At 37.3% G+C, this 26,092-nt stretch overlaps 2 protein-coding genes across 9 annotated transcripts in view; one reads left to right on the top strand and one right to left on the bottom strand.

Moving 5' to 3' along the window:
* Positions 1–4,055, top strand: part of tle2a (TLE family member 2, transcriptional corepressor a) — a 31,546-nt gene extending 27,491 nt beyond the window's left edge. For all 8 annotated transcript variants that reach the window (XM_042748573.1, XM_042748566.1, XM_042748570.1 and 5 more), the window contains exons 13-20: positions 495–694; positions 773–852; positions 985–1,234; positions 1,321–1,568; positions 1,650–1,797; positions 2,475–2,625; positions 2,769–2,845; positions 3,560–4,055. In XM_042748573.1, coding sequence (XP_042604507.1) covers positions 495–694; positions 773–852; positions 985–1,234; positions 1,321–1,568; positions 1,650–1,797; positions 2,475–2,625; positions 2,769–2,845; positions 3,560–3,667 — 1,262 coding nt within the window. In that variant the 3' untranslated portion in view covers positions 3,668–4,055. The remainder of the gene's footprint in view (positions 1–494; positions 695–772; positions 853–984; positions 1,235–1,320; positions 1,569–1,649; positions 1,798–2,474; positions 2,626–2,768; positions 2,846–3,559) is intronic.
* A 3,572-nt stretch (positions 4,056–7,627) lies between these two features.
* Positions 7,628–26,092, bottom strand: part of tle2b (TLE family member 2, transcriptional corepressor b) — a 41,104-nt gene continuing 22,639 nt past the window's right edge. The window contains exons 5-19 of the mRNA XM_042749100.1: positions 19,704–19,766; positions 17,631–17,705; positions 16,927–17,104; positions 15,933–15,949; positions 14,334–14,468; positions 12,628–12,681; positions 11,243–11,401; positions 10,244–10,394; positions 9,993–10,162; positions 9,836–9,912; positions 8,984–9,249; positions 8,663–8,894; positions 8,434–8,581; positions 7,929–8,079; positions 7,628–7,787 (exon numbers count right to left, since the gene is read on the bottom strand). Coding sequence (XP_042605034.1) covers positions 7,690–7,787; positions 7,929–8,079; positions 8,434–8,581; positions 8,663–8,894; positions 8,984–9,249; positions 9,836–9,912; positions 9,993–10,162; positions 10,244–10,394; positions 11,243–11,401; positions 12,628–12,681; positions 14,334–14,468; positions 15,933–15,949; positions 16,927–17,104; positions 17,631–17,705; positions 19,704–19,766 — 1,974 coding nt within the window. The 3' untranslated portion in view covers positions 7,628–7,689. The remainder of the gene's footprint in view (positions 7,788–7,928; positions 8,080–8,433; positions 8,582–8,662; positions 8,895–8,983; positions 9,250–9,835; positions 9,913–9,992; positions 10,163–10,243; positions 10,395–11,242; positions 11,402–12,627; positions 12,682–14,333; positions 14,469–15,932; positions 15,950–16,926; positions 17,105–17,630; positions 17,706–19,703; positions 19,767–26,092) is intronic.

Consider the following 26,092-nt stretch of genomic DNA (forward strand, 5'->3'; position numbering starts at 1 on the left):
AAAATAAAACTTTAGTTTGGCATAATCTCATTATATCAAAAAAAATAAAAAGTTTGGCATAATCTTATTTAATCTAAAAAAAAAAAAAAAGTTTGGCATAATCTTATTTCTCAAAAAAAAGTAAAAAAAGGCGTAATCTTTTTACTACTAAAGACATTACGTACTTAGCGATATTATTTTATTATTGTTTCTTTAAAAACAAGCAAAAAGTTTTGCATGCCAAATCAAAGTCATGTGGTAAATGATAGAAATTTTCTTAATATTTATAAAAATGTTTTACAGTGAAAAAAAATTTAAAATTGTAAAATAACTTTATACTAATGCCACATTATGGAAAAAAAAAATTCGTCCCATTTTTGTCATTAAATTATTGCTTATTTATAATATACTTCAGCATTGAGAAAGAAACCTTACCTGTATTTTCTGCTTTTCTATTTCTTAACTTATATTTCAGTCTTAAACTATTTCTTAACCTCTACTTCTGCATTTCTTAGCATTAGGTCTGAGGAACCCATTGGCGGTGCAGGGCGCATACCCCCCTGGTGCATTTGGCCTTCCTCCCCCAGGAGTAAACGGCGAGTTGGCTGGAGCCGCAGGATACGGTGCCGGTCTCCACCTCGTCTCCCCTCAGATGAACGGCTCAGCTGCTGCCGCCGCTGCTGCAGCCGCCGCTGGATACGGACGCTCACCTGTGGTAAGGAAAAAACACTGAGACGGTTACATTTACCCTGTGCCTTTATGCTTTAATCTCTCTAATTTTTTGCTTTCGAAGGTGGGCTACGAGTCTCCTCACCCCCATATGAGGGTACCAGGGTTACCTGCTAGTCTGCAGTCGGCAGCTTCTGGAAAACCGTAAGTTTCCAATGCCAGTTCCCAATGGTTTGACTGTTGTTGTCAAATTGACTCCATTTTGAAAGCTTCAACTCAAACGTCCTTAGTAGAATCTTAAACTCAATGTTACTTACGTGTCTTTACCGCCCCCAGTGCTTACTCGTTCCACGTGAGCGCAGATGGTCAAATGCAGCCGGTGCCCTTCCCTCCTGATGCCCTCCTCGGCCCTGGCATCCCTCGTCACGCCCGTCAGATCCACACCCTCAGTCATGGAGAGGTGGTGTGCGCGGTCACCATCAGCACCTCCACGCGTCACGTCTACACCGGCGGGAAAGGCTGCGTCAAAGTGTGGGACATCAGCCAACCGGGCAGCAAGAGTCCAATGGCCCAACTGGACTGTTTGGTGAGATCTGCGTCACGAATAACAATACATACAACTATAACCCGCCATCCAAGCTCCACCAAAACAGACTCACTTCAACCAATCAGAATCGAGACAACTATATCCGGTCATGCAAGCTCCTTCCAGATGGACGGACTTTGATAGTCGGGGGCGAGGCCAGCACGCTGTCAATCTGGGACTTGGCCACGCCCACTCCACGCATCAAAGCCGAACTGACGTCCTCGGCTCCGGCCTGCTACGCTCTGGCCATCAGTCCCGACAACAAGGTCTGCTTCTCCTGCTGCAGTGACGGGAACATCGTGGTCTGGGACCTGCACAACCAGACGCTCGTCAGGTATCTACAGACTCCTGCTGGTGAGAGAGACCATGTTCATCTTCCTGAAGTCACGTGATGTCCTTGTGTCGCCCTCTATAGGCAGTTCCAAGGTCACACAGATGGAGCCAGTTGTATCGATATTTCCAACGACGGGACCAAACTGTGGACAGGAGGTCTGGACAACACCGTGCGCTGCTGGGACCTGAGAGAGGGCCGACAGCTGCAGCAACATGACTTCACCTCACAGGTACACAGGAAATGTACTTGTATATTTCAGAAGGAACACAGGAAAAGTAGTTGTATATTTCTCAAAGGTACTGAAGACTTGAAGAGTTTTCATGCATCTCTGGCTACTTCCACATTTATCAGAATAAATTGGAAAGTGCATCTTATTCCTTTTAATGTTTTGGCCTTCTGTCCACATTGAGATGGAAGCTTAGCTTTTTGAAGACGCTCTGCTAAGGATAAATTTGAAAAAGCTGTTTTCATGTTTTAGTGTGAACTGTGAAATGGAGGTATTTGAAAATGTTCATGCATGTTTTGTCGTCAGAAGCATTGTCATGCTTCTGTTTACTTTAATAGTGTTGCTAAAGATAAATGTTACTTTGTACTACATAGTATGTTCTATGTAGAGTTAATTGTGTAATATGTTTTTAATGCTATATCCGCCATGTTGTCATGTGACCTACCAGCATCAGGTTATTTAAGCATTTTCAGATGTTTCAGTATGAATAAGCAACTTTTGGAAAATGCTTGAAAACGCTAGTGTTGGAGAATATATTGAAATTATGTTATGGATTGATGTGAACATAGCCTCAATGCTTGAAGACAGGATCGGGAGGTTCAGCGGGTGTTCAGATATCAGAATGAGAATGAATTGTGTTAGTTTTTAGCATGAAATAATGTGTTTATTTGTGCGTGCAGATCTTTTCTCTGGGTTATTGTCCTACGGGCGAATGGCTTGCAGTGGGGATGGAGAGCAGTAATGTAGAAGTGCTGCACGTCTCCAAACCAGACAAATACCAGCTGCACCTTCACGAAAGCTGCGTTCTCTCGCTCAAGTTTGCCTACTGCGGTACGTTTATTTTTTTCTTCTTAAAAAGTACCTTGTTTTTACTTAGAAATTAAAAGAAAAAAAAATTAAGGTCGAGCATTGTAGAAAAACATGTCTGTTTAATTAAAGGACTGTACCTGAAATCTTACTTTTAACTATTGCAGGTAAATGGTTTGTAAGCACAGGCAAAGATAATCTACTGAATGCATGGCGAACTCCATATGGATCAAGCATATTCCAGGTAATGATTTGGTAATAGTATCTGTTGACTATAAATACCGCAGAGTTGAGTAACTAACTAAAAGTAGTGACACTAATAACCTTAATACAAAAATTAAAAATTAAAGTAAACTACATCATTCAAAAGTAACAAACTGAAACAACTTTCCAAAAACTACTGGTATAGTGCTAAATTCCCATTGTAGCACCCAAGCAAACTGACAAACAGACAAGTAGAGTTTTAATTTACTGAAGTGGTTCATTCAAATGGTTTAATTGAACTACTAAAAAAAAAATTGTTATTAGTTATATGCTCTGGTTTTCTATTTTTTACTTAATAGAAATCTTAGTTATATGCTCTGGTTTTCTATTTTTTACTTAATAGAAATCTATTCAAGTTGGCTTGTAGTTTAGCCAACTGCATTTGAAAGGGTAGCTGAAACTACTTTAAATTTTAGCTTTCCAAACAACAGGCTACTCAGATCAGCTTCCTCAGCACTGTGTAACAGTATCAAATTGCTTTGTTGCAGCACAATTTAACTGATAATTAAATTGCCATTTTGTCACTATGATCGAGACTTTTATTATGACATTGTCGCAGTGTGTCAAAAATAAATGTTCATTGTTGAATAGACTTTCTATTTGTTCTGTTTATCAGGATACATAAGACAAACACAGATCAGCAGTGCTGTCTAACGCCAGAAAGAACTAACTAAATACTTGTTTTTGTCTCTAGTCTAAGGAATCGTCATCCGTCCTCAGCTGTGACATTTCTCCTGACGACCAATTCATTGTCACTGGCTCAGGAGATAAGAAGGCTACTGTGTATGAAGTCATTTACTAAACTGAATGTGTTCAAAACATTGTTCATAAAATGAGAAACTGATTGGATGGAGGGGAACAGATTCATCATTATTTTGCCTTGGACTTGGGAGACAAAAGGTGTGGCATGGACGTCAAAATGGACTCTGAGACAGCGGTATGGCTGTACATTTCGACTCCAGGATCAGATGGTGGATCTTCAGAACTGACCTTGTTGTATTTTTTAATGCTGTGAGGAAAGCTGGTAGTCTAGCTTCAAAAACATGGGATTTCTCCAAAGACCTCTTTTCTTCTATCTTTCCTTCTTTCTTTTTTTTAAACAAGATGAAACCTCTGTAGTGAATATAATAGTAAAAAAAAATCTTATTTTTTTAGCCTTCGGAATTTTCATGGAAATGGACGATTATACATAAACACTGACCTAATGAATTATGATTAGACCTAAAGGACTGGCCTATGACTTCTTCGTCGATAATTTTCTTAAAAGCTGACCTGATCTCAGCTCTGTGTTATGATTGTATGGATGATGTATAAGATGATGGACTATGATATAGGACAACAAGGCTCTGGATTTTACTGTTTCATTGACTTCAGGGAAACGGCTATAAAGACACTCAGTTAACGTCATATCACGTGAATACTGTATGTTGGAGCATGTTGAAAATTATTTTGACTGGTTGCTTGGTATGTATGAACTGTAAATAAAGCTCTTTAAAAGCCAAAAAAAAAATTCAATTATTTTATTTTTTTTTACTCTGCATTACACAATTTTTAACACAATTTAAATATTCAATTAATTTCCTCAATTATTTACCCAGTTTGAAGGCTAATTAAAAAAAATCAAAGTTTAAGAAATATGCAGAACCAATAATCTCATCAAAAATTTAATCACTATAAAAATCTAAAATTAAAAAAAGATCAAAGATTAAGAAAAATACAAAAAAAACAAAGTTTAAAAAATATAAAGAACCAAAAAAAAACTCATGCCTAAATAAATTTTTATATGCACAATTTTTTTAATACATTTAAATGTGTACAAATGTGAATGTATTAAATACATTAATTGTAATGTTCACGTTGCTGATGAGATGGCTTTTTAAAAATGCATAAAACAAACTACAATATAAAGTACTATTTACAAAAAAAGATAAATAAAATACAAATAGTAATAATCTGTTATTTAAATATTTTTTAATTATTAACAAAAACTCAAGAACTCAACAAAAACTAAACAAAACCAAAATTTGATATTGAACCACTTCTCAAGAACTCGACAACTTCAAAAGATGACCACAAGTTTAATTTGTCAATGTACACATGTCTTTTACATCACATGGGAAGTGCTACAGGGATATCACAGCGATGCCTTCGAAAAAGTTCCTTGGCTTTCGAGAGAGAGCATCTTCAACAAAATTGTGACGGTGAACATTTTTCTCAGTATACAAACATAATGCATTATATAAGGGTAGATAGATACAGATACTCAGATAGCATGATGTCAAAGACAGATTGCGCAGCAGAGACGGTCTGTCTTGAAACGGACAAATGCCACTGTTTGCATTCAGCCATATTTTCAGCTATTCAAAAAAAACAAAACAAAAAACACTTTTTGCATAATAAAAGACTGATCAAAACACTGTAGTAGCACTGCTTACTATTGCCATAAAAAAAGAGAGAACCTAATAATACAACTCCTTCTGTTCACAAGCAAAAAATGGTTTGACTCATCCAACCATTTTCTAAGTGCTGAGAAAAGCTTTATAGATCAAAAGAAAAAAGAACAAAACTAATTTAAAAAAATCTGTTCCCAGCAGTATGTTTGGTGCGTGTGATAGATGAATCCTGTAGTGTCTCTCCTTGAACATTCCTGGTCAGGTTGGCAACCACAGCTCTTCTTACTGATGGTGTGCATCAGGGCTCTGTGTTAGGACCTCTCAAGCATTTCTCTCATTTACCTTGTGAAGAATTCAGGTATGGCAATTAATTAAAAAATGCATTTAAATTAATTGCATGACATCCCTATTATTTGCTGATACTGATATAGCAATAATTGCAATACTCAAATTAATATAATTTTCATCTTCATATAGAAAATTGCATTCTTTTCCATGCTGTGTTGATTACATGATTTATTTCTCGGAACCTATTTTTGTAACTAATTGTTCTGCTTTAAAGATAACATTACTGTATACATCTGATTAATTCTTACAATTTTTTGATGACTTATACCATATACCAGTTTTGAATATTTAGGTATTTGCATCATCTTACTGAAGTAGAACAATCATAAAAAGATTTCCCCATGCAAAGCTAAAAGATAATTAATAACACGAAAATGAGCATTAAACCACAAATGAGCGCAACATCTGTATGATAATCCACAGGAATTAAAACGAATAACGGTCGTGGTTATGAATATTTGCCGCACGAATCCTGCATGATTTACCCTTGCTCCTCATTAGACACCGACTTGTGGAAGGAGGAAATTAAATGCAGGTTGGAAAATTCAACTGGGATTTGCCACATGAATGTCTAATTGGGTTGGATAGGCGAGTGAAGAATTGTTTGTACGCCCATATCGTGTTCATCCAGAGATGCTCCAGTGTGAGCCAGGAGCCTCAAAAACTGTCTTTTCTCATTGGAGGGAAGATGTTGTGCTCTCTTTATAGAGGGAGTTTGCGACTAATGAAATGATTGTCTGGTTTTGGTGTTTCTGTAAGTAGAAGCTCCCTGAATACCTGCTGTCTGTAGGGCTTCCTTTTTTAGCATTTAGACTGTTCTAATTAAAACCACCCCAATTACTCACTATGTTCATAATGGAATACCAGCATACTGCATACTTCACAGTATATACTGTGTACTAAATACTATTTTAAAAATAAAAGCATAGGATGTAAAATAAGAACAAAAGCATGTTAAGATATAAAGTAATATATGTTACATTGTTGCACATTTAATTTAGTGAGAGCTGTCCACTTTAATTTACATTTTTAGTTCAATGTTGTTGTCCAGTAATGTCACAAAAAAATATGTTGCTAACAATTCTTCCATTATTGTAAAATTCATGAAGTTACAGATGTAGCAACAACGTATCCCACATAGTATTTTATACAGGACATTTTGGGAAAAATTAGCATGCAGTGCTGAGTACATTACTTACAAATTGTAGTCCACTACTGATTAAAGATTACGATGAAAATTGTAGTTAGTAACAATCTAGGTTGCTTTTTTTACTAATGTATTCTGACTACTGTTTAAGAAATTTGAAAAAAGGAAATATCGCTAAATTATGTATAATTTGCCGCCATTGTGTGAATATTATGTAATTCTTAAAAAAGTAACTGTAATCTGATTACGAGCATTTTAAAATGTATTATAATCTAATTATGAGTACTTTTTGGAATCTGATTATGTAATCCAGATAACTTGTAATCAGTTACTACACAGCACTGATAGTACGTCCTCTGGGTATTTTATGTATAAAGAAAAGATTCATACTGTGCTCAGTATACATTCTGCATAAAAGTATTAATAGTATGGTAGCATGCCATTCTGAACAAAGCCTCCTTCTATCTCTCAAATGGTTGTGACTAGATAAGGACCGCAAATAGAAGAGCTATGGTTGCCCGCCATGCCATCCATGATTTTTCGTTCCATCCATCCGTCCATCTTTGTGTTCAATACACCACCTCATACACCGTGGCTTTCTTATCCCCAGAACCAGTTACAATATATTCTTCGTACACATAAAAGCCAAAGACCAACAAGGACTATTACTACTTTAAATAGAGAGAGACAAAAAGAGACAAAATGAGACATTTTCGCAAATACCGATGAGATCCAGCTAAATCTCACTGTCACAATAGAGGCGTGCAGTGATTTTCGAATCTGCACCAACAACTGTCTCATTTTAAAACAAGCTTTGTTCTTTCTCCATCGCATTTCCTGTCTGCGCACAGCTGCTCTGTTATTCTGATATGTTAATAGTGTAGCAGCATTTAAAGGTTTAGGACATCTAAAGACATCTCTAAGGAAGAAAGAAAGTCACATGGGTTTGGAACAAACCTGGAAAATACTGGCTCCATACGGCGTCCTCCATGCATTGAGCAGATTGTCCTTTCCTGTGCTTACAAACCACTTCCCTGAAATAAAAGGAAATTTAAATCACATCTTGTGCTATCTAAAAGCATCTATTTTAAATAAGCATAAATAATGAAGGCCCATAGGAATACATGGGCAGCACAGGCAGTTTCAAAGAGTGGCACTATACAAATGACTCGTACCGCAGTAGGCGAACTTGAGCGAGAGAACGCAGCTTTCGTGAAGGTGCAGCTGGTATTTGTCTGGTTTGGAGACGTGCAGCACTTCCACATTACTGCTCTCCATCCCCACTGCAAGCCACTCGCCCGTAGGACAGTAACCCAGAGAAAAGATCTGCGCACACATAAAAACGCTTCAATAAAAGATCCAACGCATAAAAATGTGCCTGCAGACAGAAAAATTGACGCCAAGTACCTTTAGTCCATAAAAGTTTGAAAAAATAAAATATAAAGGCACAATGACCAAATTTACTCTGCCAATAAATGTTTCCATTTTATTATGGATGACTCCACAGTGCATTACCAGGGTGTTGCTATGTGGTATTTTGAGTATTTAAGATGTTTTTTTCTTTATATATGTATGTATATATATATATATATATATATATATATATATATATATATATATATATATATATAACGGTGTTGTCCAGACCTCCCCTCCACAGTTTCCTCTGAGCTGCAGTACCTGTGACGTGAAGTCATGCTGCTGCAGCTGTCGACCCTCTCTCAGGTCCCAGCAGCGCACGGTGTTGTCCAGACCCCCTGTCCACAGTTTGGTCCCGTCATTGGAAATATCGATACAGCTGGCTCCATCTGTGTGACCTTGGAACTGCCTATAGAGGGCGACACAAGGACATCACATGACTTCAGGATGAAGAACGTGGTCTATCTCACCAGGAGGAGTCTGTAGATACCTGACGAGCGTCTGGTTGTGCAGGTCCCAGACCACGATGTTTCCGTCACTGCAGCAGGAGAAGCAGACCTTGTTGTCTGGACTGATGGCCAGAGCATAGCATGCCGGAGCCGAGGACGTCAATTCGGCTTTGATACGTCCAATTCCCAGTATCCAAATCCCACATGCACAGCCCCCTACCATCAAACCCCGCGACCAACAAAGAACAACCATACATGATAATATTAAATTAACTCAATTAATATCTACAAAATGAAAAGATGAAAGGACACTGATTTAGTCCACCCAGGATGGAGAGTACCAACTACAAGTAGAGTTTAACATGACACAGATCTCACCAAACAGTCCAGCTGGGCCATCGGGCTCTTGCTGCCCGGTTGGCTGATGTCCCACACTTTGACGCAGCCTTTCCCGCCGGTGTAGACGTGACGCGTGGAGGTGCTGATGGTCACCGCGCAAACCACCTCTCCATGACTGAGGGTGTGGATCTGACGGGCGTGACGTGGGATGCCTGGGCCGAGGAGGGCGTCAGGAGGGAAGGGCACCGGCTGCATTTGACCATCTGCGCTCACGTGGAATGAGTAAGCACTGGGGGCGGGAATAAGGTGGACGTTAAAGTGATAGATAGTGAATGCAAAAATTGAAAGCTTGACTTGTCTTTGTTCTGCTGAACACAAAAGACAGTTTGAAGAAGTTTTTGTCAGTACAATAAAAGTAAATGGACCCCACTGACTTTTATTGTATTGACAAACCTTTTTAGTGTTTAATTCTAAGGGTCAGATAGAGGGTGGAAAATGGTCATGAAAAACTAAATTACGATTGCAGTAAACCACGACTAAGATTATAAGTGGACTTGCGGGACAAAAGTTAAATGGTAAAAGGACTTGTTTAAAATAAGAATAGGAGCTGATTCAAACCTTAAGTACTCAAGCAGTTTGACAACATAATTATGAAAAGTTTGCTTGTTTGTGAATGCGTCAGTGGGTGCAACAATAATTTGCCATCTTAAAGATGTTTGCACGAATTCAAGTGTTTTTCTCGCCTTAGCTGTCAGCGGGGGACTTGAGAGGGAATTGTATTACAAGTGCAGCAGAAAAAAGCAATAATTTGGACCAACAGCCTATACGCTGGATATCGCTGAACAGCTCCATCCAAAAACCAAGCAGAAACTCACGGCTTGCCACCAGTGGAGCCAGGCAGAGAGGAGGACAGCCCTGATGGCCTAAGATGTGAACGAGATTCAAACGCTACCTGTGGAGGAGAGTATTCAAGCATCAAAATGTTTTCGCGTAAACTTCTGTCAATTGTAAGAGATTCAGAAACACAGTCACCATAGGGCTGCGTGTGTAGGCACTGGCTGCAGCACTGATTTGGGGCGAGAGGGTGAGCGAGCCTCCGAAGCCGCCCGGGCTGGCCAGCTCTCCGTTAAGCCCAGAGTGGGACACCACCCCGAAGTGAGCCGGGTAAGAACCAGGCATCATGGTCAAGGGACTCCGCAGAGCTACAGGACACACAATTAAACAATTATTTTCATTGAATTGTAGCATGTGTTTGCTGTAAACGCAAACAGACAACATTTTACCCAGAGGGTCCGCCGAGGAGGCAGGTTTGTTGACCAGGCGTAAACAGGAAGTGCTGGGCCCGGGTGGGCCAGGTGGACCAGGGGTGAGAGTGTCATGGTGAGAGGGAGAAGAACTGCCTGATTTAGAGGAGGGCGACTGAGATTTTTCTGTCTACCAACAGAACCAAGAGACAGATGCTATTATTTGTTATAATGTTGAATGATATATAGCAACACTAATATGCATTTTGGTCTGCCCCACCTCATACATCAACGAAATACATTAAATAAAATTCTACAACAATTTCAGAATTTTGACAAATTGTTAAACTGATATTATATGTATTACTATTATCAAAATAGATTAAATAATAATAAACAATACAATTATTATTATTATAAAAAAAACCTACAAAAAAAATTAATTAAAATTAATTAAAAATGTATTATTTTTATTATACATTTATATTATTAATAACAATATGAATAATATTAATAATATTAATAATAATAAACATTTAAAATTTTATTTATATAAAATAAGTTTAACAATAACTACAAACCAGCATTTTGATCTGACTAGCACATATAACCTAATTTAATTAAAAAATACCAGAATTTTGATTTTTTTTTTTTTATTGATATTCAGTGTATTATATTAAAAATAGGTGTTATTAAAAGTTTATCATTAACTACAAACCAACACTGTGTCCCAAACTAGACCTTACTTTGGCTAAATCTCCAAATCTACTTTAAAATAATTGTACCATTATTATTATTATTTTTTTAATTTTGATATTTATAAAATAACAAAAAACACACAAATCAAATTATTTTAGTAACACCATTACAAAACAACTGTGAAACTCCACTTATTTAAAATAAGCAGAAATTAAACCAGTTCATATAATATTTAGTATGATAGTCTGATTTAGACAGTCAACCATTTAAAATTAAACATGTTAAGCAATATGCTTGGCAATATGTAATTCTGGAATATTAGGTGTCTGGGAAAAGTACTTGTGCCATGTCCTTGTTTTTGGCAGGGGGTGGACTGTGTGGTGGGGAGGACGGAGGGGGACTGGGGGATCCTGGGAGCTCTTTCCTCAGGGTCGGGGCTCGATCCAAACCATTCCCATGTGGAGACAGAGGGACACTGCCTACAGGAGAGGACGGCTCCTGAAAACACAGAGTCAAAGAGTTAAGGAGAATCAAGAACATGAGTGCATTTTAATTTCATTTGGATATGTGAACTTTACTTTTTACATTTAAGATGGTGTGGTATAGGTTAATAGGTTTTGTTCGAAATAACAGTTATTTTTGTTAACTTGCAACAGAACAAGGTTTGATCCATTTAATCCTTGATGTGGGATATTGTATGAATTCAGATCATTTTTATGTTGTTAAATTTGTGTTAATTATGCAGCGGGGTCACTTAATGATTATAAAAGCATAGCCCAGTGCTCGCTGACTCCAGACGCTCTGCAGCAGAAAACAATCCTGATTCGCCTGTGATACTATCAGCAATTACTAAATGAATGCAGTTTAATAAATATGACTGATGTTCAATATTTGTCCAGTAATTGAGAAACAGAGCTGTAACGTTTTACCTTGAAATGGATGATAATTACACAGAAAAAATAGCAATCATAATGAATGGGAGTTTTTTTCAGGATGAAATGCATTTGTTGGTGCTGTTCTACAGTCAAATACAAATTTGTCATTAAGATTAAAGTCAGTGCAAGACTTGCCACCGCAATACTACGGTGTTTTGGGTGTTTGCTGTGGTCCAGCCCAAAGTCTTTATTATATTCTGGTCTCCAGTTATGGCTTGGGTTGATATTCACCAGCAAAGAAAGTTGCATTTTCATTAATGTTTATGAAGACAATTTATATTTGCAACAATATGCTGAATGAACTAATGATTTGTGCACAATAAGAATCAGGTCAATTTTGATGTATAAGAAAACAATGCAAAGTGAAGCAAAGCAAAGCAAAACAAAAACTAAACATTTACTAGAAATCAATAAAAATAAACCAATAAAATAACAATAAAATTACGCTGTGACACAAAATGGGCAGTCAGTTTAACACAATCATTTAGTTTATTATATATTTAGCCTACGCACGATCTGGTCCATATCTAAATTCCATAATTAGGTATTTTCCTACCATCTGAACAATAGTTTAAAAAATCTTGTTTACCACAGTAATGTCTTTATATTTATTTGGGGGCTTTTCTCAGCAATTATTGAAATATGCAGATAATTGTATTACTTAATCAGTATGTCATGTAATGAATTTAATTATAAAATTATTTAAAGTTTTCAATTGATGATGATTGACAGCACTACTGTAAGTACAGACTTTCACCAATGTTAATTTAACAGTGCATGTGAACTGACCTCATTTGAGACATCTACTACAAGATTGTCCTCGCTCTTGTCTCCGTCACTGTCCTAAAACACAACAGGCAGGAGAAAAAACGTGTTAGATGACACACACAGACACAAAAATATATACCCCTATGGGATATTTATCAGGTACATACATGTACAATATTGCAGTGTCCTTTTACTGCTCCCCCGTCCCCCTCCCTTTGTGTCTAATTCCACCAATCACAACAACACCACCTTGTCCATCGCTCTCACACGGCTCACACTCATCTCACTGTCCTCTTTCACCCATCTCTAGGAATCAGGGGGTGACAACGCATTTAGTTGCCATGGCAACAGGGCTTTGATGTGATCATGTCCTGATGTTCCTACTGCCATCACCCTATAGTGACATCATCCCCCTAATTATACCCGCATGGACGGTCACATCCGACTCTTCCCTACATGTGTGTTTGATAAATGTTACACCTGATGTGCTGTTGAGCTTTATGAACTATGAAAAACAATTATGCTATAAAAAAAGAGATTATACCTATACATTAGGCATAAGTTTTTATGAATCTATATTTATATAAATGTATAAAAATGTAATAATAATATAATTAAATAAAATATAATGTAAGCATACATATAAGTATTATATATTAAAGTGTTACAAGAATTATATAATATAAATTTATATATTATATAAATTGAATTTTACTATTAAAATTAGATTTTTTTATTGTTTAATAATAATTACACACATTAATATTATTTAATACACAATTCTTTTTAAAATTATATTTATTTCTAATGAATTATATAATTATATATTTATATATAGTTATCGTAATTACAATTTTGTAAAAATGGGAAAATATACCATATTGAGACTGTATTGAATTTAGAACATAGCTAAGTAACATAATATAATTACTTATTACTGACAAAAAAAAAATACTTCCAATTAACACAATAAAAGCTGCAATAAAATAAAATGTCTTTAATAGATATAAAATATATAAGGAATACATTTACAAGATGCAAATCACGTTCTATACTAGAATTTTGCAAATGTTGTGATCATTATTATCAAATATCACATAAGGTGCATGGGGAAAATAATATAAACTTACAGGAAATCAATAAAATAAAATGTAAATAAAATCAAATCAGATTCCACTGGGATAAAATAAAAATAAAAAAACATTAGGGCTGCCAATTTAATATACACAGTTAAAGGGATACTCCACCCCAAAATGAAAATTTTGTCATTAATCACTTACCCCCATGTCGTTTCAAACCCGTAAAAGCTTTGTTCATCTTCGGAACACAATTGAAGATATTTTGGATGAAAACTGGGAGGCCAGTGACTGTCCCATAGACTGCAAGGTAAAGTCGTTATTTTTGATTTCTTCGCTTACAAAAATTGTTCCTGTCTTTATATAACCCAGATTGCATGTCTGATAGCAGATGGAGTATTCTGACGACGACTTTCATAACTTTTCTGGACCTTGAGACTGTTATTTACTTGGCAGTCTATGGGACAGTCTCAAGCCTCCTGGTTTTCATCAAAAATATCTGAAATTTTGTTCCGAAGGCGAATGAAGCTTTTACAACATGGGGGTAAGTGGTTAACGACAAAATTTTCATTTTGGGGTGGAGTAACCCTTTAATTGGGGTATTGGGGGACTGAGACAAGTATGATGTCATCATCATGTGACAAAACCTACGTAGTGAGACGGCAGGACGTCTTTATCATCACAACGTCTCCGTTTGGCATCGCTGCTGGCCTGTGAGGAATAAACCCCTGACGGACCCTGACGATCCTCCGCTGCCTGACTGTCAGTTGACGACACTGATTTACTCTACAGACACAAAAAACACAGCATAAACACACACAAACAGTCTCAATTCCAACAAAATGCTAAGGTTGTGCAAAGTTCACCTAATAGTTAATTGTTCTGAGGCCATATGATCGCTTTGTGTTGGAAGTCAATAACATCAAATGTCATTGTTTCCTCGAGTGTCTCTTAACCAAACGTCATGATGTCAAACCTGCGCCATATCTGAACTGTGCTGAAGGGATTTTAAAGGTACATTTTGATATTTGGTCACTAAGAAAGGTCACTGTATGGTAAAGCTATATGAGGGTGAGTAAATGATTACAATTTTAATGTTTGAGTGGTTTATTCCTTTATAGCAGAATCCTGCACTATTTTGCAATTAAAAAAAATCAACCACAAAAACATACTGAATACTGAATCAGCTCTGAAAACATTTGGTCACCATCCAGTGTCAACTGTCCATTTTTAAACTTTCATCATTATGAGGAGTACACCGAAACGCGTTTCAAATCAGTGACTTCAAACACTTCGTTTTCTGCAACGGTGCAGTTTTATGAGCCAAACAGGACGTGCATTGGACTGAGATGAGAAAAAAAGCACACAAAGAAGCCCAGTTCTCTCAAACAAACCTGTTTTCTCCAAAATCTCTCTCTCTTTTCACTCCCCCTTGCTCGGACCATTCCTTCTTAACTCCCTCATTTACTTCCTCTACAGTCAGCAACAAGAAATCATCTCAAAGAACTTGGCTATTCCTATGCAAGCCCATCCCAATCATACCAATTCAACACCATTCAAAAAACAAAAAAAAAACACCAATTAAAAAACAAATAAAAAACACAAAATCATAATTGTACATATTTTATAACAAACAATAATTACAGAGTTTATATCTCGCAATTCTGAGTTTATATTTCATTCATTTTTTTGACAGAATTCCGAAAAAAAAAATTGCAATTACATTTTTTCATATTTTTATTCTTTGGCAGTCTCCTGAAGTTATATTATAGTTTTTTTATAAAGTTAGTGATTATACACAAAAATCCTTCCCCTACGCAGCTTATACAAGTCATACAGGTTTTGAAACAATAAAGGATTTTCACTATATTTCAAATCTCCTAAAGGCTTTTAAATCATTATTCTCTGAATATGTGACCTTTCGCAGCTGTTTCAAGTCAAGATTTTGAACGACATGATGGTAACAAGCTAGCAAGATTCATTTTTGTGTGAACTGTTCCTTTAAGACTATGATGCAACCAAATGGGCAGAGAATTATGGTTTGTTATATCAAAAGTACAGAATGAACACTTTTCCTCAGCGCTAATGGCAGAGGGCAGGAACGGTAGTGCTGTTTAGAGAGTCCTGAAAAGTCAGTCGGATTTCATAATCTGTGCATCTCTTTAAAGGACTCCGTTTTTGGAGTCGTTTATCAAAGTCAGTGGGGTGGAGGCACACATATACATACAAACACACAAGTTTGATACTCACCCTGCTGGGCGCACCCTCTGGGAGCCGAGGAGAGAGAGAGACAGAAAGAGAAGGAGGGGTTGGGGATTGACGTCAGTCTAGATAATAATAACAACAATTCCATAGCAAGCCAAGGTCATGCTGAAAAACCCAGTCAGGGTGCAATAAAAATACATCCATTGTATTGAGCTCCCTGAGCAAATCGCCCCTCTGGCCTTCAGTCTACCAGACTTTCAAGGCTTCTCAGAAGTCTATCCAATCTACCGGACCAACTCAACACACCCTCATTCTCTCTATGTTTCACTTTGTGTTTTTAGGCCAACTTTTGCACCATGGCTCTCTTATCATGCTCCCTTTAATGCTTCTCAAGGCACAAGAAGTGCACAATAAACTTTCTTAAACTTTACCAGTTGCATGCATTTTGTGCCTTGTTGATGTCTTTATTAAATGAATTGTTCACTCAAAAATGGCTCAAAAAATCAGGCCATTCAAGATGTAGATGAGTTTTTTTCATCAGAATTAGAGAAATTTAGCATCACATCATTTGCTCACCAGTGGATCCTCTGCAGTGAATGGGTGCCGTCAGAATGAGAATCCAAACAGCCGTTAAAAACATCACATACTGTAATCCACAAGTAATCCACACCACTTCAGTCCATCAATTAACGTGTGAGGTGAAAAGCAGCATGTTTGCAAGAAACAAATTCAGGGTGGATTATTGTGATGTTTTTATCAGCTGTTTGGACTCTCATTCTGACGGCACCCATTCACTGCAGAGGATCCATGGGTGAGCAAATGATGGAATGCTAACTTTCTTCAAATCTAATGAAGAAATAAACTCATCTTACACTCACCTCCCAAGTAAATTATCATTAAAAATTAATTATACAGACCAAATCCTTTAAAGATCAATATAAACATTTAAATTATTAATATAAACAATCCATCAAAGATATTAAAACATTAAACTATTTATTAATCCCTTGCATCTGTGATATTAAAACTGTACACTCACCTCGCAGGTGCTCGGGGTCTAGATGATTGCGTTCGTCCTTGCTGGCCAGGTGGGCAGAGACTCCCAGAGCCCCGGTGAGGGCCAGCAGCCCTGATGTGCCGCCCAGAGACAGACCTGAAGGGTGAGGAGTAAGAGGAATACCTGGAGTGTGGTGAGACAGGTGCTGAAGCTGCTGCTGCTGAGAAACAGACAGACAGACAGACAAAGAGACAGAGATAAAGACAATAGACAGGGAGACATGCACCAAAAAATTCAGATCTATAAAGATAGAATGTAACTATATTGAAAGCAACTAAATGTAACTTCATAGAAATACAGCAGTCCATAATTTCTCCTGTCAGTTCTCTCAGCCTCTGTCCTCTGTATACATCATCACATAATCACTACTGTACTGAAGTGAGACTATAAGATCATAACAACCACAAAAAAAACATATCACCGTATCACTAGGGGGTTTAAGTGCAGTAATATGATCAGAGCTCAGAGAGACAGTGGACTGAAGAGAGAGTGTCACTCCATAACAGCCAGCTAAAAAACTAAACTATCTATTAATCTCATATCAATTCTATTATTCATACATACATCCGTTCACCAACCCATAAGTCTTTTTCTTTCTTTCTTTCTCTCTCAAACTGTTAATCTATCTATCCATCTATTTATCTGTCCGATATATCTATTAGTTAGAGAGATCAGAGGACACTCACCCCTATGATGGCGTTGAGCTCTGCCATGGTGACCTGTTTGGCACGCTCCACCGCCTGAACAACCTGCTGTTGATGCTGATACACACAAAGATACATGGTAAGACAGAGACGCAGTATACACACTTGTAAACAAAAACCCAAGCACATTCAAATAAAATGTGAATTAAAGTAAACACGTGTCTCACAAAAATTGTATTTATCCTCCATCTCTCTCACACTCTCTCGCTCCATCCCTGTCCATCAAACACACACACACACACATTCACGCACAGTCAGTATTGACAGACATATCACTCTGTCCTTCCCCGTCAGCAGACACTAACTCAAGCTAATGCTAAAGGTGACCTCCTAATCAATGCAGTTCTGCCTGATCTTTTATTGCTCATCTGCCCAAATAAATCCTCCTCATTTAAAATGAGGATCCATTCCAGACGTTTTATTGGACCACAGTTATCCTCAAATGAAAGGGAGCTCTATCAGTATACATTATATAAAAGGTTATATTTTCAAACAGGCTGTATGAAAATAATGAATGGTAAGCAGATGTAATTTACAAAAGTGTTCCATAAACTACAATAAAAGTTTTACTTTTATTAAGTCAGAATAACAGAACTGTAGCTGATTAAAGGGTGATTCTCAAGAAGAAAGATTTTCAAATTACATTCAAATATAAAGGATTATATTTTTGCTGAATTAAATTTTAAATGAACAAAATTTAACCTGATTATTATAGCATTATGCACAATAATAATAATGTTAATTAATTATAAATTAACATATAATATACTTTATTATTATATGATAAAATAACACGTCATATAAATATAAATCAATATACATAAAAAATAAAATTTAGATATATATTAAATATATAATGTGCTTGCACAGTTTCTGGAGAAATTATGTTAATCCTTTCTCATTTTCCGTTTCGGTTTTGACCTCTAAAGGTGAGTTGCATTAATTCATAGTGTGCATTCATGCAGCCCACTGTAGACTCCAGAGGACTGCAGCTCCACAGCTTTGAAGATAGCAATGGATATATAGCTCCTCGACAAGGGAACTGGAGCTTTGAATAAGTTGGGACACAAAACAAGCCATTCTAGTCTTAGCCATCCATACTAACGCAACAACTAGAAAAGCAACAGCCGAATCTCAAGAGCTCGTTTCTAATAAATTTCTCCTTATACCCTTCATGCAAATTTATAGAAACCAGCTACATGTAGAGAACGAGAGCTTTAGAGGGATAGTTCACCCAAAAATGAAAATTTATGCATCCTCCGCTTGTTACAAACCTTAATGCAACAGACTATTTCTTATGTTGAACACAAAAGAAAACAAACTAAAAAAAGAAAAAATCAAAAAACAGCCATTGACTTCCATAGTATTTTGGACTTTCATAGTCAATGGCTACATTTAGCTTTAAATTACAAACTTTTACCAAAAAAGAATTCATAAACAACATAACAAAAAAACCCATATTTTCAACAAGAACAGAATGCATAAATGATGTCGCTTTAATTTCTTTATTTTCATCGAGACTCTTCAAAATGTTTGTAACACACTAGAATCGGATGTTTGGACTCATTTGAAAGGTAAAGTGAGACATTGGTGGAATTCTGGTTCAACCAATGGTGTGAGTTTGGAGCCTGTTTGTAACACTAGTAACAGAGCTGCTAATAAAGCAAACAGCGATGCTGGACTCAAGCTGAATTTGCAACCTGAGCTCATCAAGTCATCGCAGACGACTTTCAGTGACTGAACGCGGCAGGAGTTTGCGGCTTCGTTAAAAAATGCAGGATATCAGCAATCCTTGTTTAGTCAGAGATTTGAGATGAGGTCGTTAAAATCTAGAAGCTGTCTGCCATACTGAGGGTGAATCATTTTGATGGGGAGGGGGGAGAGAATGTGTGTGTGTGTGTGTGTGTGTGTGTGTGTGTGTGTGTGGTGTGTGTGTGTGTGTGTGTGTGTGTGTGTGTGTGTGTGTGTGTGTGTGTGTGTGTGTGTGTGCGCATGTGTACGCCTGTGGGAGAAGACCCCAGAACCCTGATGAGCTGTCGATCACTGTCAGCATACCTCCTGAGAGAGGAAAGGGATGATTTGAGCACAGATAGCACTGAGTCGCTTCACGATCTCCGCCTGCAAGAGAACACACACGTACACACGCTCGATTAGAAGAGAAAACAGTGACAGTGATAAACCTGTACAACTGCACTGGGCTCTCAGTTCCCAAGCACACAAATGTCTTCAGCTTAGATTATATTCAAATCAATTATGTCTAAGCAGCAAAAGATACACAAGACAGAGAAAGTGAATGACAGATTATAATGAATTGAGGGCCATTTAGCACAGCTGGGATAGAAGTTTTAGGTTAATTGTAATTTTGAGCACATGAATGATAAAAAAAAACTATTCCTAACACTCTGCATAGTGATGAGTTAAACACCCATAAAACCATAGCAACCACCAAGAACACTCTAGCAATCATCTAGCAACCATATAGAAATGTCCTAGCAACCACCCAGAACACCCTAACATTCCCCTACCAACCACCAAGAACTATGTAGCAACACCCTATCAACTACATAGCAATGTGCTACTATTAAACAGAAAACCTTAGCAATGCAAAAAACACTATAGCAATCACCTAGCAACACCCTATCAACTGCATAGCAACATGCTATTAAGCACACAGAACATCCTAGCAATGGGCTTAAAACAACTCAAGATGTCAGGAGAAACCACCCAGAACATCCTAAGCAACTGCAAAGCAATACCCTAGCAACCATTCAGCAACACCCCTGAAATGTGCTAAAAACACTCATAACAATCACCCAAAAAACCCTAGCACCCAAAAACCCTAACAATGAACTAAAATCACTCATAACGCCCTAACAACCACCCAGAAAACCCTAGCAACCCCTTAACAACCACACAAAATACCCTAGCAAGCATGATTTCACCAAGTACAACATGTTCCTGGATCAACATCCTTGTTGAAACTGGAACAAAATTTCCAATCAACCAATCAGGATTGAGATATAACATTTTTTAGGAAATTTCTGTTTTAGGCTTACAATCAGGGTTAGGTGCTTCTACACCCTTGTTAATCAGCTATCATTTCACACTGATTTTAGGAATAAATTATGGGTTAGGTTTAGGGGTAGGGATTGGGTTAAGTCTATATTTTTGGACAATAGTGTTGATCCAGGATCATTAAAAGATGTTGATCCAGGAACATGTCTTACTTGGCAAAATCACGACAGCCAGCAATGCACTTACAGCACTTCATGACATTCTGGTAACCACCCAGAACACTCTAGCGACACCCAGCAACCACACAGAAACACCCCAGCAACGCCCTAGCAATCACCCAGGACATCCTAGCAACCACTTAGAACACCTTAGCAACCACATAGACTTGAAGCATTGAGTTTTACATGGGCAAGTTTTTCAGAAAATGTATGTCTTTCTGTGTGTGTGTGTGTGTGTGTGTGTGTGTGTGTGTGTGTGTGTGTGTGTGTGTGTGTGTGTGTGTGTGTGTGTTGAGTTCGATTTATTCAGCCATTTTCCTGAGAGAGAGAGAGAGAGAGAGCTCTTCAGGGCTGAATAGCTTGAATAGTCTCAATCTCCTTGCAACAGAGCACACAAACACACACACGTTTAATTATAGTCTCACTAAGAAAAACAACAGACAGGCAGACAAGTGTTTCACACACGCTGCAACACATGAACAGTTAATTACTTTCACTCGCATACACAAACACACACACACACGTTCCTTTCAAGGCGTTCCTCACGGTGCCCAGTCACCATCCACCCTCATACTCCAGCCATTATACTCGTTTTACTGTTTTTTTTTCATTCTTTTCTTCCTGTCCTGTGATATGGCTATGTGATTCTCTCTAACACACACACACACACACACACACACACACACACACACACTCTAATGGAGGAGTATTTGCGGTGATGGAGGCACAGAAACACAGCAGACCTCTAAGTGCACTCTAATACCTACATGAGGAGCAAATCAAAACCATATCTAATATAACCTTCACACCACCACACAAAACATAAAAAAAAATAAAAAAACCACACAATATATTAAACAAAATTCATAATGTTATAAAAAATTACTAATTAATGCAAATCTATCTATCTATCTATCTATCTATCTATCTATCTATCTATCTATCTATCTATCTATCTATCTATCTATCTATCTAGTACAGTGTATAGAATATTATTTTATGAAAATCAGATTATGATATTTCGTAGAGTAGCATTACCTGGAAATATTATTATTACCTGGCAGAATACTTGTTACTCCTGTCATATGAGACTGCAGACGAGTGAACGGAAGCATGTTCGATTGTTTGTATTTTTGTTGGGACACAGTGTAGCAGTGATGCTGAACATCTGCAGATTGTGCGCGTGAGTGTGCACGCGAGTGAAACAGCGCTCATTTGTGTATAATGAGGTTGAGGGAGCGAGTGATGTAACCGGTTTGGAATGAAACAGAGTGTGTTTGAGAAGAAAAGAGAGAGAGAGAGCGCAGGAGGGAAATGAAGAAACAGAGGAGGAAAACAAGATGTGTGTGCATGTTTGCGAGGAAGTCCCAGGGTGCCAACCTTTTAGCATAATAGCGTGCGCACATATATTTACCCAGAATTCACGTGACTGAGTGATGTCTCCAATGTCTCCTGATTTGCATAGACTTGCGAAGTGATGTCACGTAAGTGTGTGATTAATGTTGCTCCACATTGGAAATGGTGTACAATTGTTTAATTATGTCATCCTTCCGGGTAACTTGCTTGAACTATTTTTGTTCTTGGTGGAAGCTTTCCGTTTGTTTAGCTAATAAAATATTAGAACTTGATTCAAAATGGTGTACAATTGTTTAATTATGTCATCCTGGTATCGCGGACTCGCTCTCGTTTCATACAAACACAGCTGCTGCCATTTTGCTACAATTGTTTTGTACGCTATAATGGAATATAAGAGAACTAAAAACATTTTTTAAAACATTTTCGTCTTTTATTGCCTTAATTATTTTGTGGTGAAATGTTGTGTAATACGTGGTTTGACTGCACAGTTTCCCTTAAATGTCAGTTTAGTTTGAATTTGCCGCTTGCTCGCAACTGCTGTCTTCACGGAAGCTTTGCGTTCAAATATTTCAACTCAAATCAATATTTTGCATCTAATTATTTATTTATGTGGCAAGTAGCTGTGTAATAAGCGGGATTCGCGTGGGGGTCCTGATCACCCTGTCGGGGTTTATTCTGCGAGAACAACCGGCTGGATGTACATTATCCCTTACTTAACTTTTTACCATCCAAATATAACTAATCATATTTTCACTATATCCACATGACTTCTTGACATGTTTGCATGTCAGAAAGGCAGCAACATTCGCAGTTCTGGGCCATCTGCGCTAATTATTTGGGCGAGTATAATATTTGTTCATGAATGAACTGGACTGATGTTCAAATTTGAATATAAAAAAATCTAAATATTAACATTGGAATAAAACAAACATACAAACCTACATTTTGTCTATGTATATATAAAATATAAAAATTTTAATAACACATATATATATAGAGAGAGAGGGGTAGCAATTATATATATATATATATATATATATATATATATATATATATATATTATATATATATATATATATATAGTAAAAAATAAAAAGTGCACTAAAGAATATCTGTACCTATATAAATAATTGAGTAATAATTAGGATAATTTATATAAACATCAAATTAAATTAAAATTATTTTATATTAATAGATATATTTTAAATTAACTGATGAGTGTGTGTAAAAATCAAACAGTTTTTGGGTCAATGACATTGTTAGATGCCCCATAAACGGCTTTTTTGTTTTGTTTGGCGAGTGTGCGAGTTTGTGTGTTTATATTTGTTTGTGCACTCATGTGCAGGAATGTGCCCACATCCCCCTCTCTGTAAGTGCTCTCCCCCTCAACACATTTAATTACCCATGAGCCTTTGCATGTGTATAGGGTTTTGTACATATATGTGTGCTCGAGTCCTCCTTTGTGAGCGTGTCTGATTTTCAGTGCTTTACTGCTCTCCTTTCCTCCCTCGTTCTGTTTCTTTTCTTCCTTTTTCCGAATGGAAGGGCCATCAATCAGAGAGAAAGAGAGGGAGAGTGAGGAGAGGAGGGAGGAGAGGGGGCTATTGGCGGAGCGCCAAGGGAAGAGAGGCTGGCACACTGCCCAGAGAAAGAGAGAGTGAGCATCACTAGAGCGAGCCAAAATGAGAGGAGGGAATTTAAGCGAGAGAACAAGCACAGATAGAGAGAGACAGGGGGCGAAAGAGACACAGTGACTGAGAGAGAGAAAGAAAGAGCAGTGTGGCAGAGGAGGAGAAGAGAAAATGAGGGCTTTATTGAATACCTCTGTGCCTGTGACCACAATCAGTGATTAGAACGTCATTGCTTAATATTTGCCTTTAAATGTCCAAAGAGAGAGAGAGAAAGAGACAGAGGAAGAGAAAGACAGGCTCCATTAGACATAAAGAGGGCAGGCTGATAAGACCAAACCTGCATCCAGGGGCAACACTTTAAAGGCGTGTGTGTTCGTATGTGTGTGTGGCTTTATATTTCTTTTTATGGTTCTGCTGTATTTTTTTTTTCCTTTTTTGTCCACTATCCCACCTTTCTCTCTCTCTCTCTCTCTCTCTTTCTCTATCTCTCTCTCACACACACACACACACACACACCTCACTGCATTGGATGTAATCATAATGCCAGAGACATTAGAGGGGCTTTCACAGTATTGCTGAAAACCACACCCGCACACACACATATATAGACACAGAGAGATGATAGATAGATAGATAGATAGATAGATAGATAGATAGATAGATAGACAGACAGACAGACAGACAGACAGATAGATATGAAAAATAAGTGTAAAATTTAAGTAATTACAAATTATCAAAATATCATTCATAATCATAATATGACAATGATTCAGCACTGTTGCTAATATCTCATATTCTAATATTCAGGGATGCAGTGAATACATCTATTCAGATGTGGTGAACTATGATTGAGATGCCAATCATGTGCAAACATCAACAGAGCACTGCTGAAAATCGTGTGGTAATTTAACACAGCACAGAATTCAGCGGCTAACACACACACACACACTGACCCATCTAAATCTCTGTCTAGCCACCCCTCATAGCTTGTCTTAATCCAGTGCTTTAATTGAACAGGGACAGGAGTGAGACCTAGAGACAAACAGGAAAAGCCTAAAAGCACTATGATCAGAGGATTACAGGAGGGGCGGAGACAGAGAGATGTGTGTATCCTATTAGGAGGCAAATCAGTTTGTAGAATATGAAAGCATTATGACTGAAGCCCCACCCACTGACACACACTCACATGTGCCGCCACTAAATGGCACATAAAAACAGAAATTGAGGGTCCTTGCTTCACATGTCCATAAAACAGTCTTGCTCTGTCTAAGTGGGTGGTTCTTAACCAAACTTTATGACCATTCTTAAAGCTTTTTATGTTCTAGTGTTTATGTTCTTTTTTATCTTTCTGTCTTCCTCCATCACTCTCCATTCATATGTTCCAGCTCACACAGAGAGTGTGTATGATTACCCCCTTCTTCACACGCCGCTGATGCTGGGAAAGACTGATTTAGAGGGAAATCAGTCAGAGGAAAGGAAGGACAGACACACACAAGTGCTGCCTATTCTTACAGGAGTTATTAAGCTGTTCACAGACCGTCCAAAGTTTTTTCATGGATCGCATTATGCATATTGTATACAAAAATGGGTAAAATCACCCGTTATGATCTGCCTGTCTGGATTTATATAATATAATATACAAATAAATATTTATAATTAATATATATTTTATAATTGTTATTATATAATTATCATTTTTAATGTAAATATAGTCCACTTCATGCTTTTAAGAGCTCTCCAAAAAGCATGTGTGTGTGCTTATGAATATGTGTGTGTGATTATGGAGCATCATGGACGATTCTGACCCTCCCTAAAACCCCATTATAACCATTTCATTGCCCAACACACATGGGGGAATTCACTGAGAATGAATTGCACCTACTGATAGCGCTGTTTATTTCCACTTGCATGTGTATGTGGTTTCAGTATCTGAAGGAATTATGCAAATCAGGGATCAAATTGAACACAATGTGCATGGTCTAGTTTCTCATTTTAGAAGTCGGAGTGCTTGGTTGTGGAGGATGATCTATTCAATTATCCCTAGAGATTTTTTTTTTAAAATATGTCATTATTAATACAAAAATATTTATATAATAATAGATTAGTGCTGTTAAATGATTAATTGCAATTAATTGCATATACAAAATAAAAGATTTTGTTTGCATAATATTTGTGTGTTTTGTGTATATTTATTATGTATATATAAATACACATACATACAGTG

The sequence above is a fragment of the Cyprinus carpio genome, chromosome B22, assembly GCF_018340385.1.
Source record: "Cyprinus carpio isolate SPL01 chromosome B22, ASM1834038v1, whole genome shotgun sequence".
In the NCBI taxonomy this organism is placed as follows: domain Eukaryota; kingdom Metazoa; phylum Chordata; class Actinopteri; order Cypriniformes; family Cyprinidae; genus Cyprinus; species Cyprinus carpio.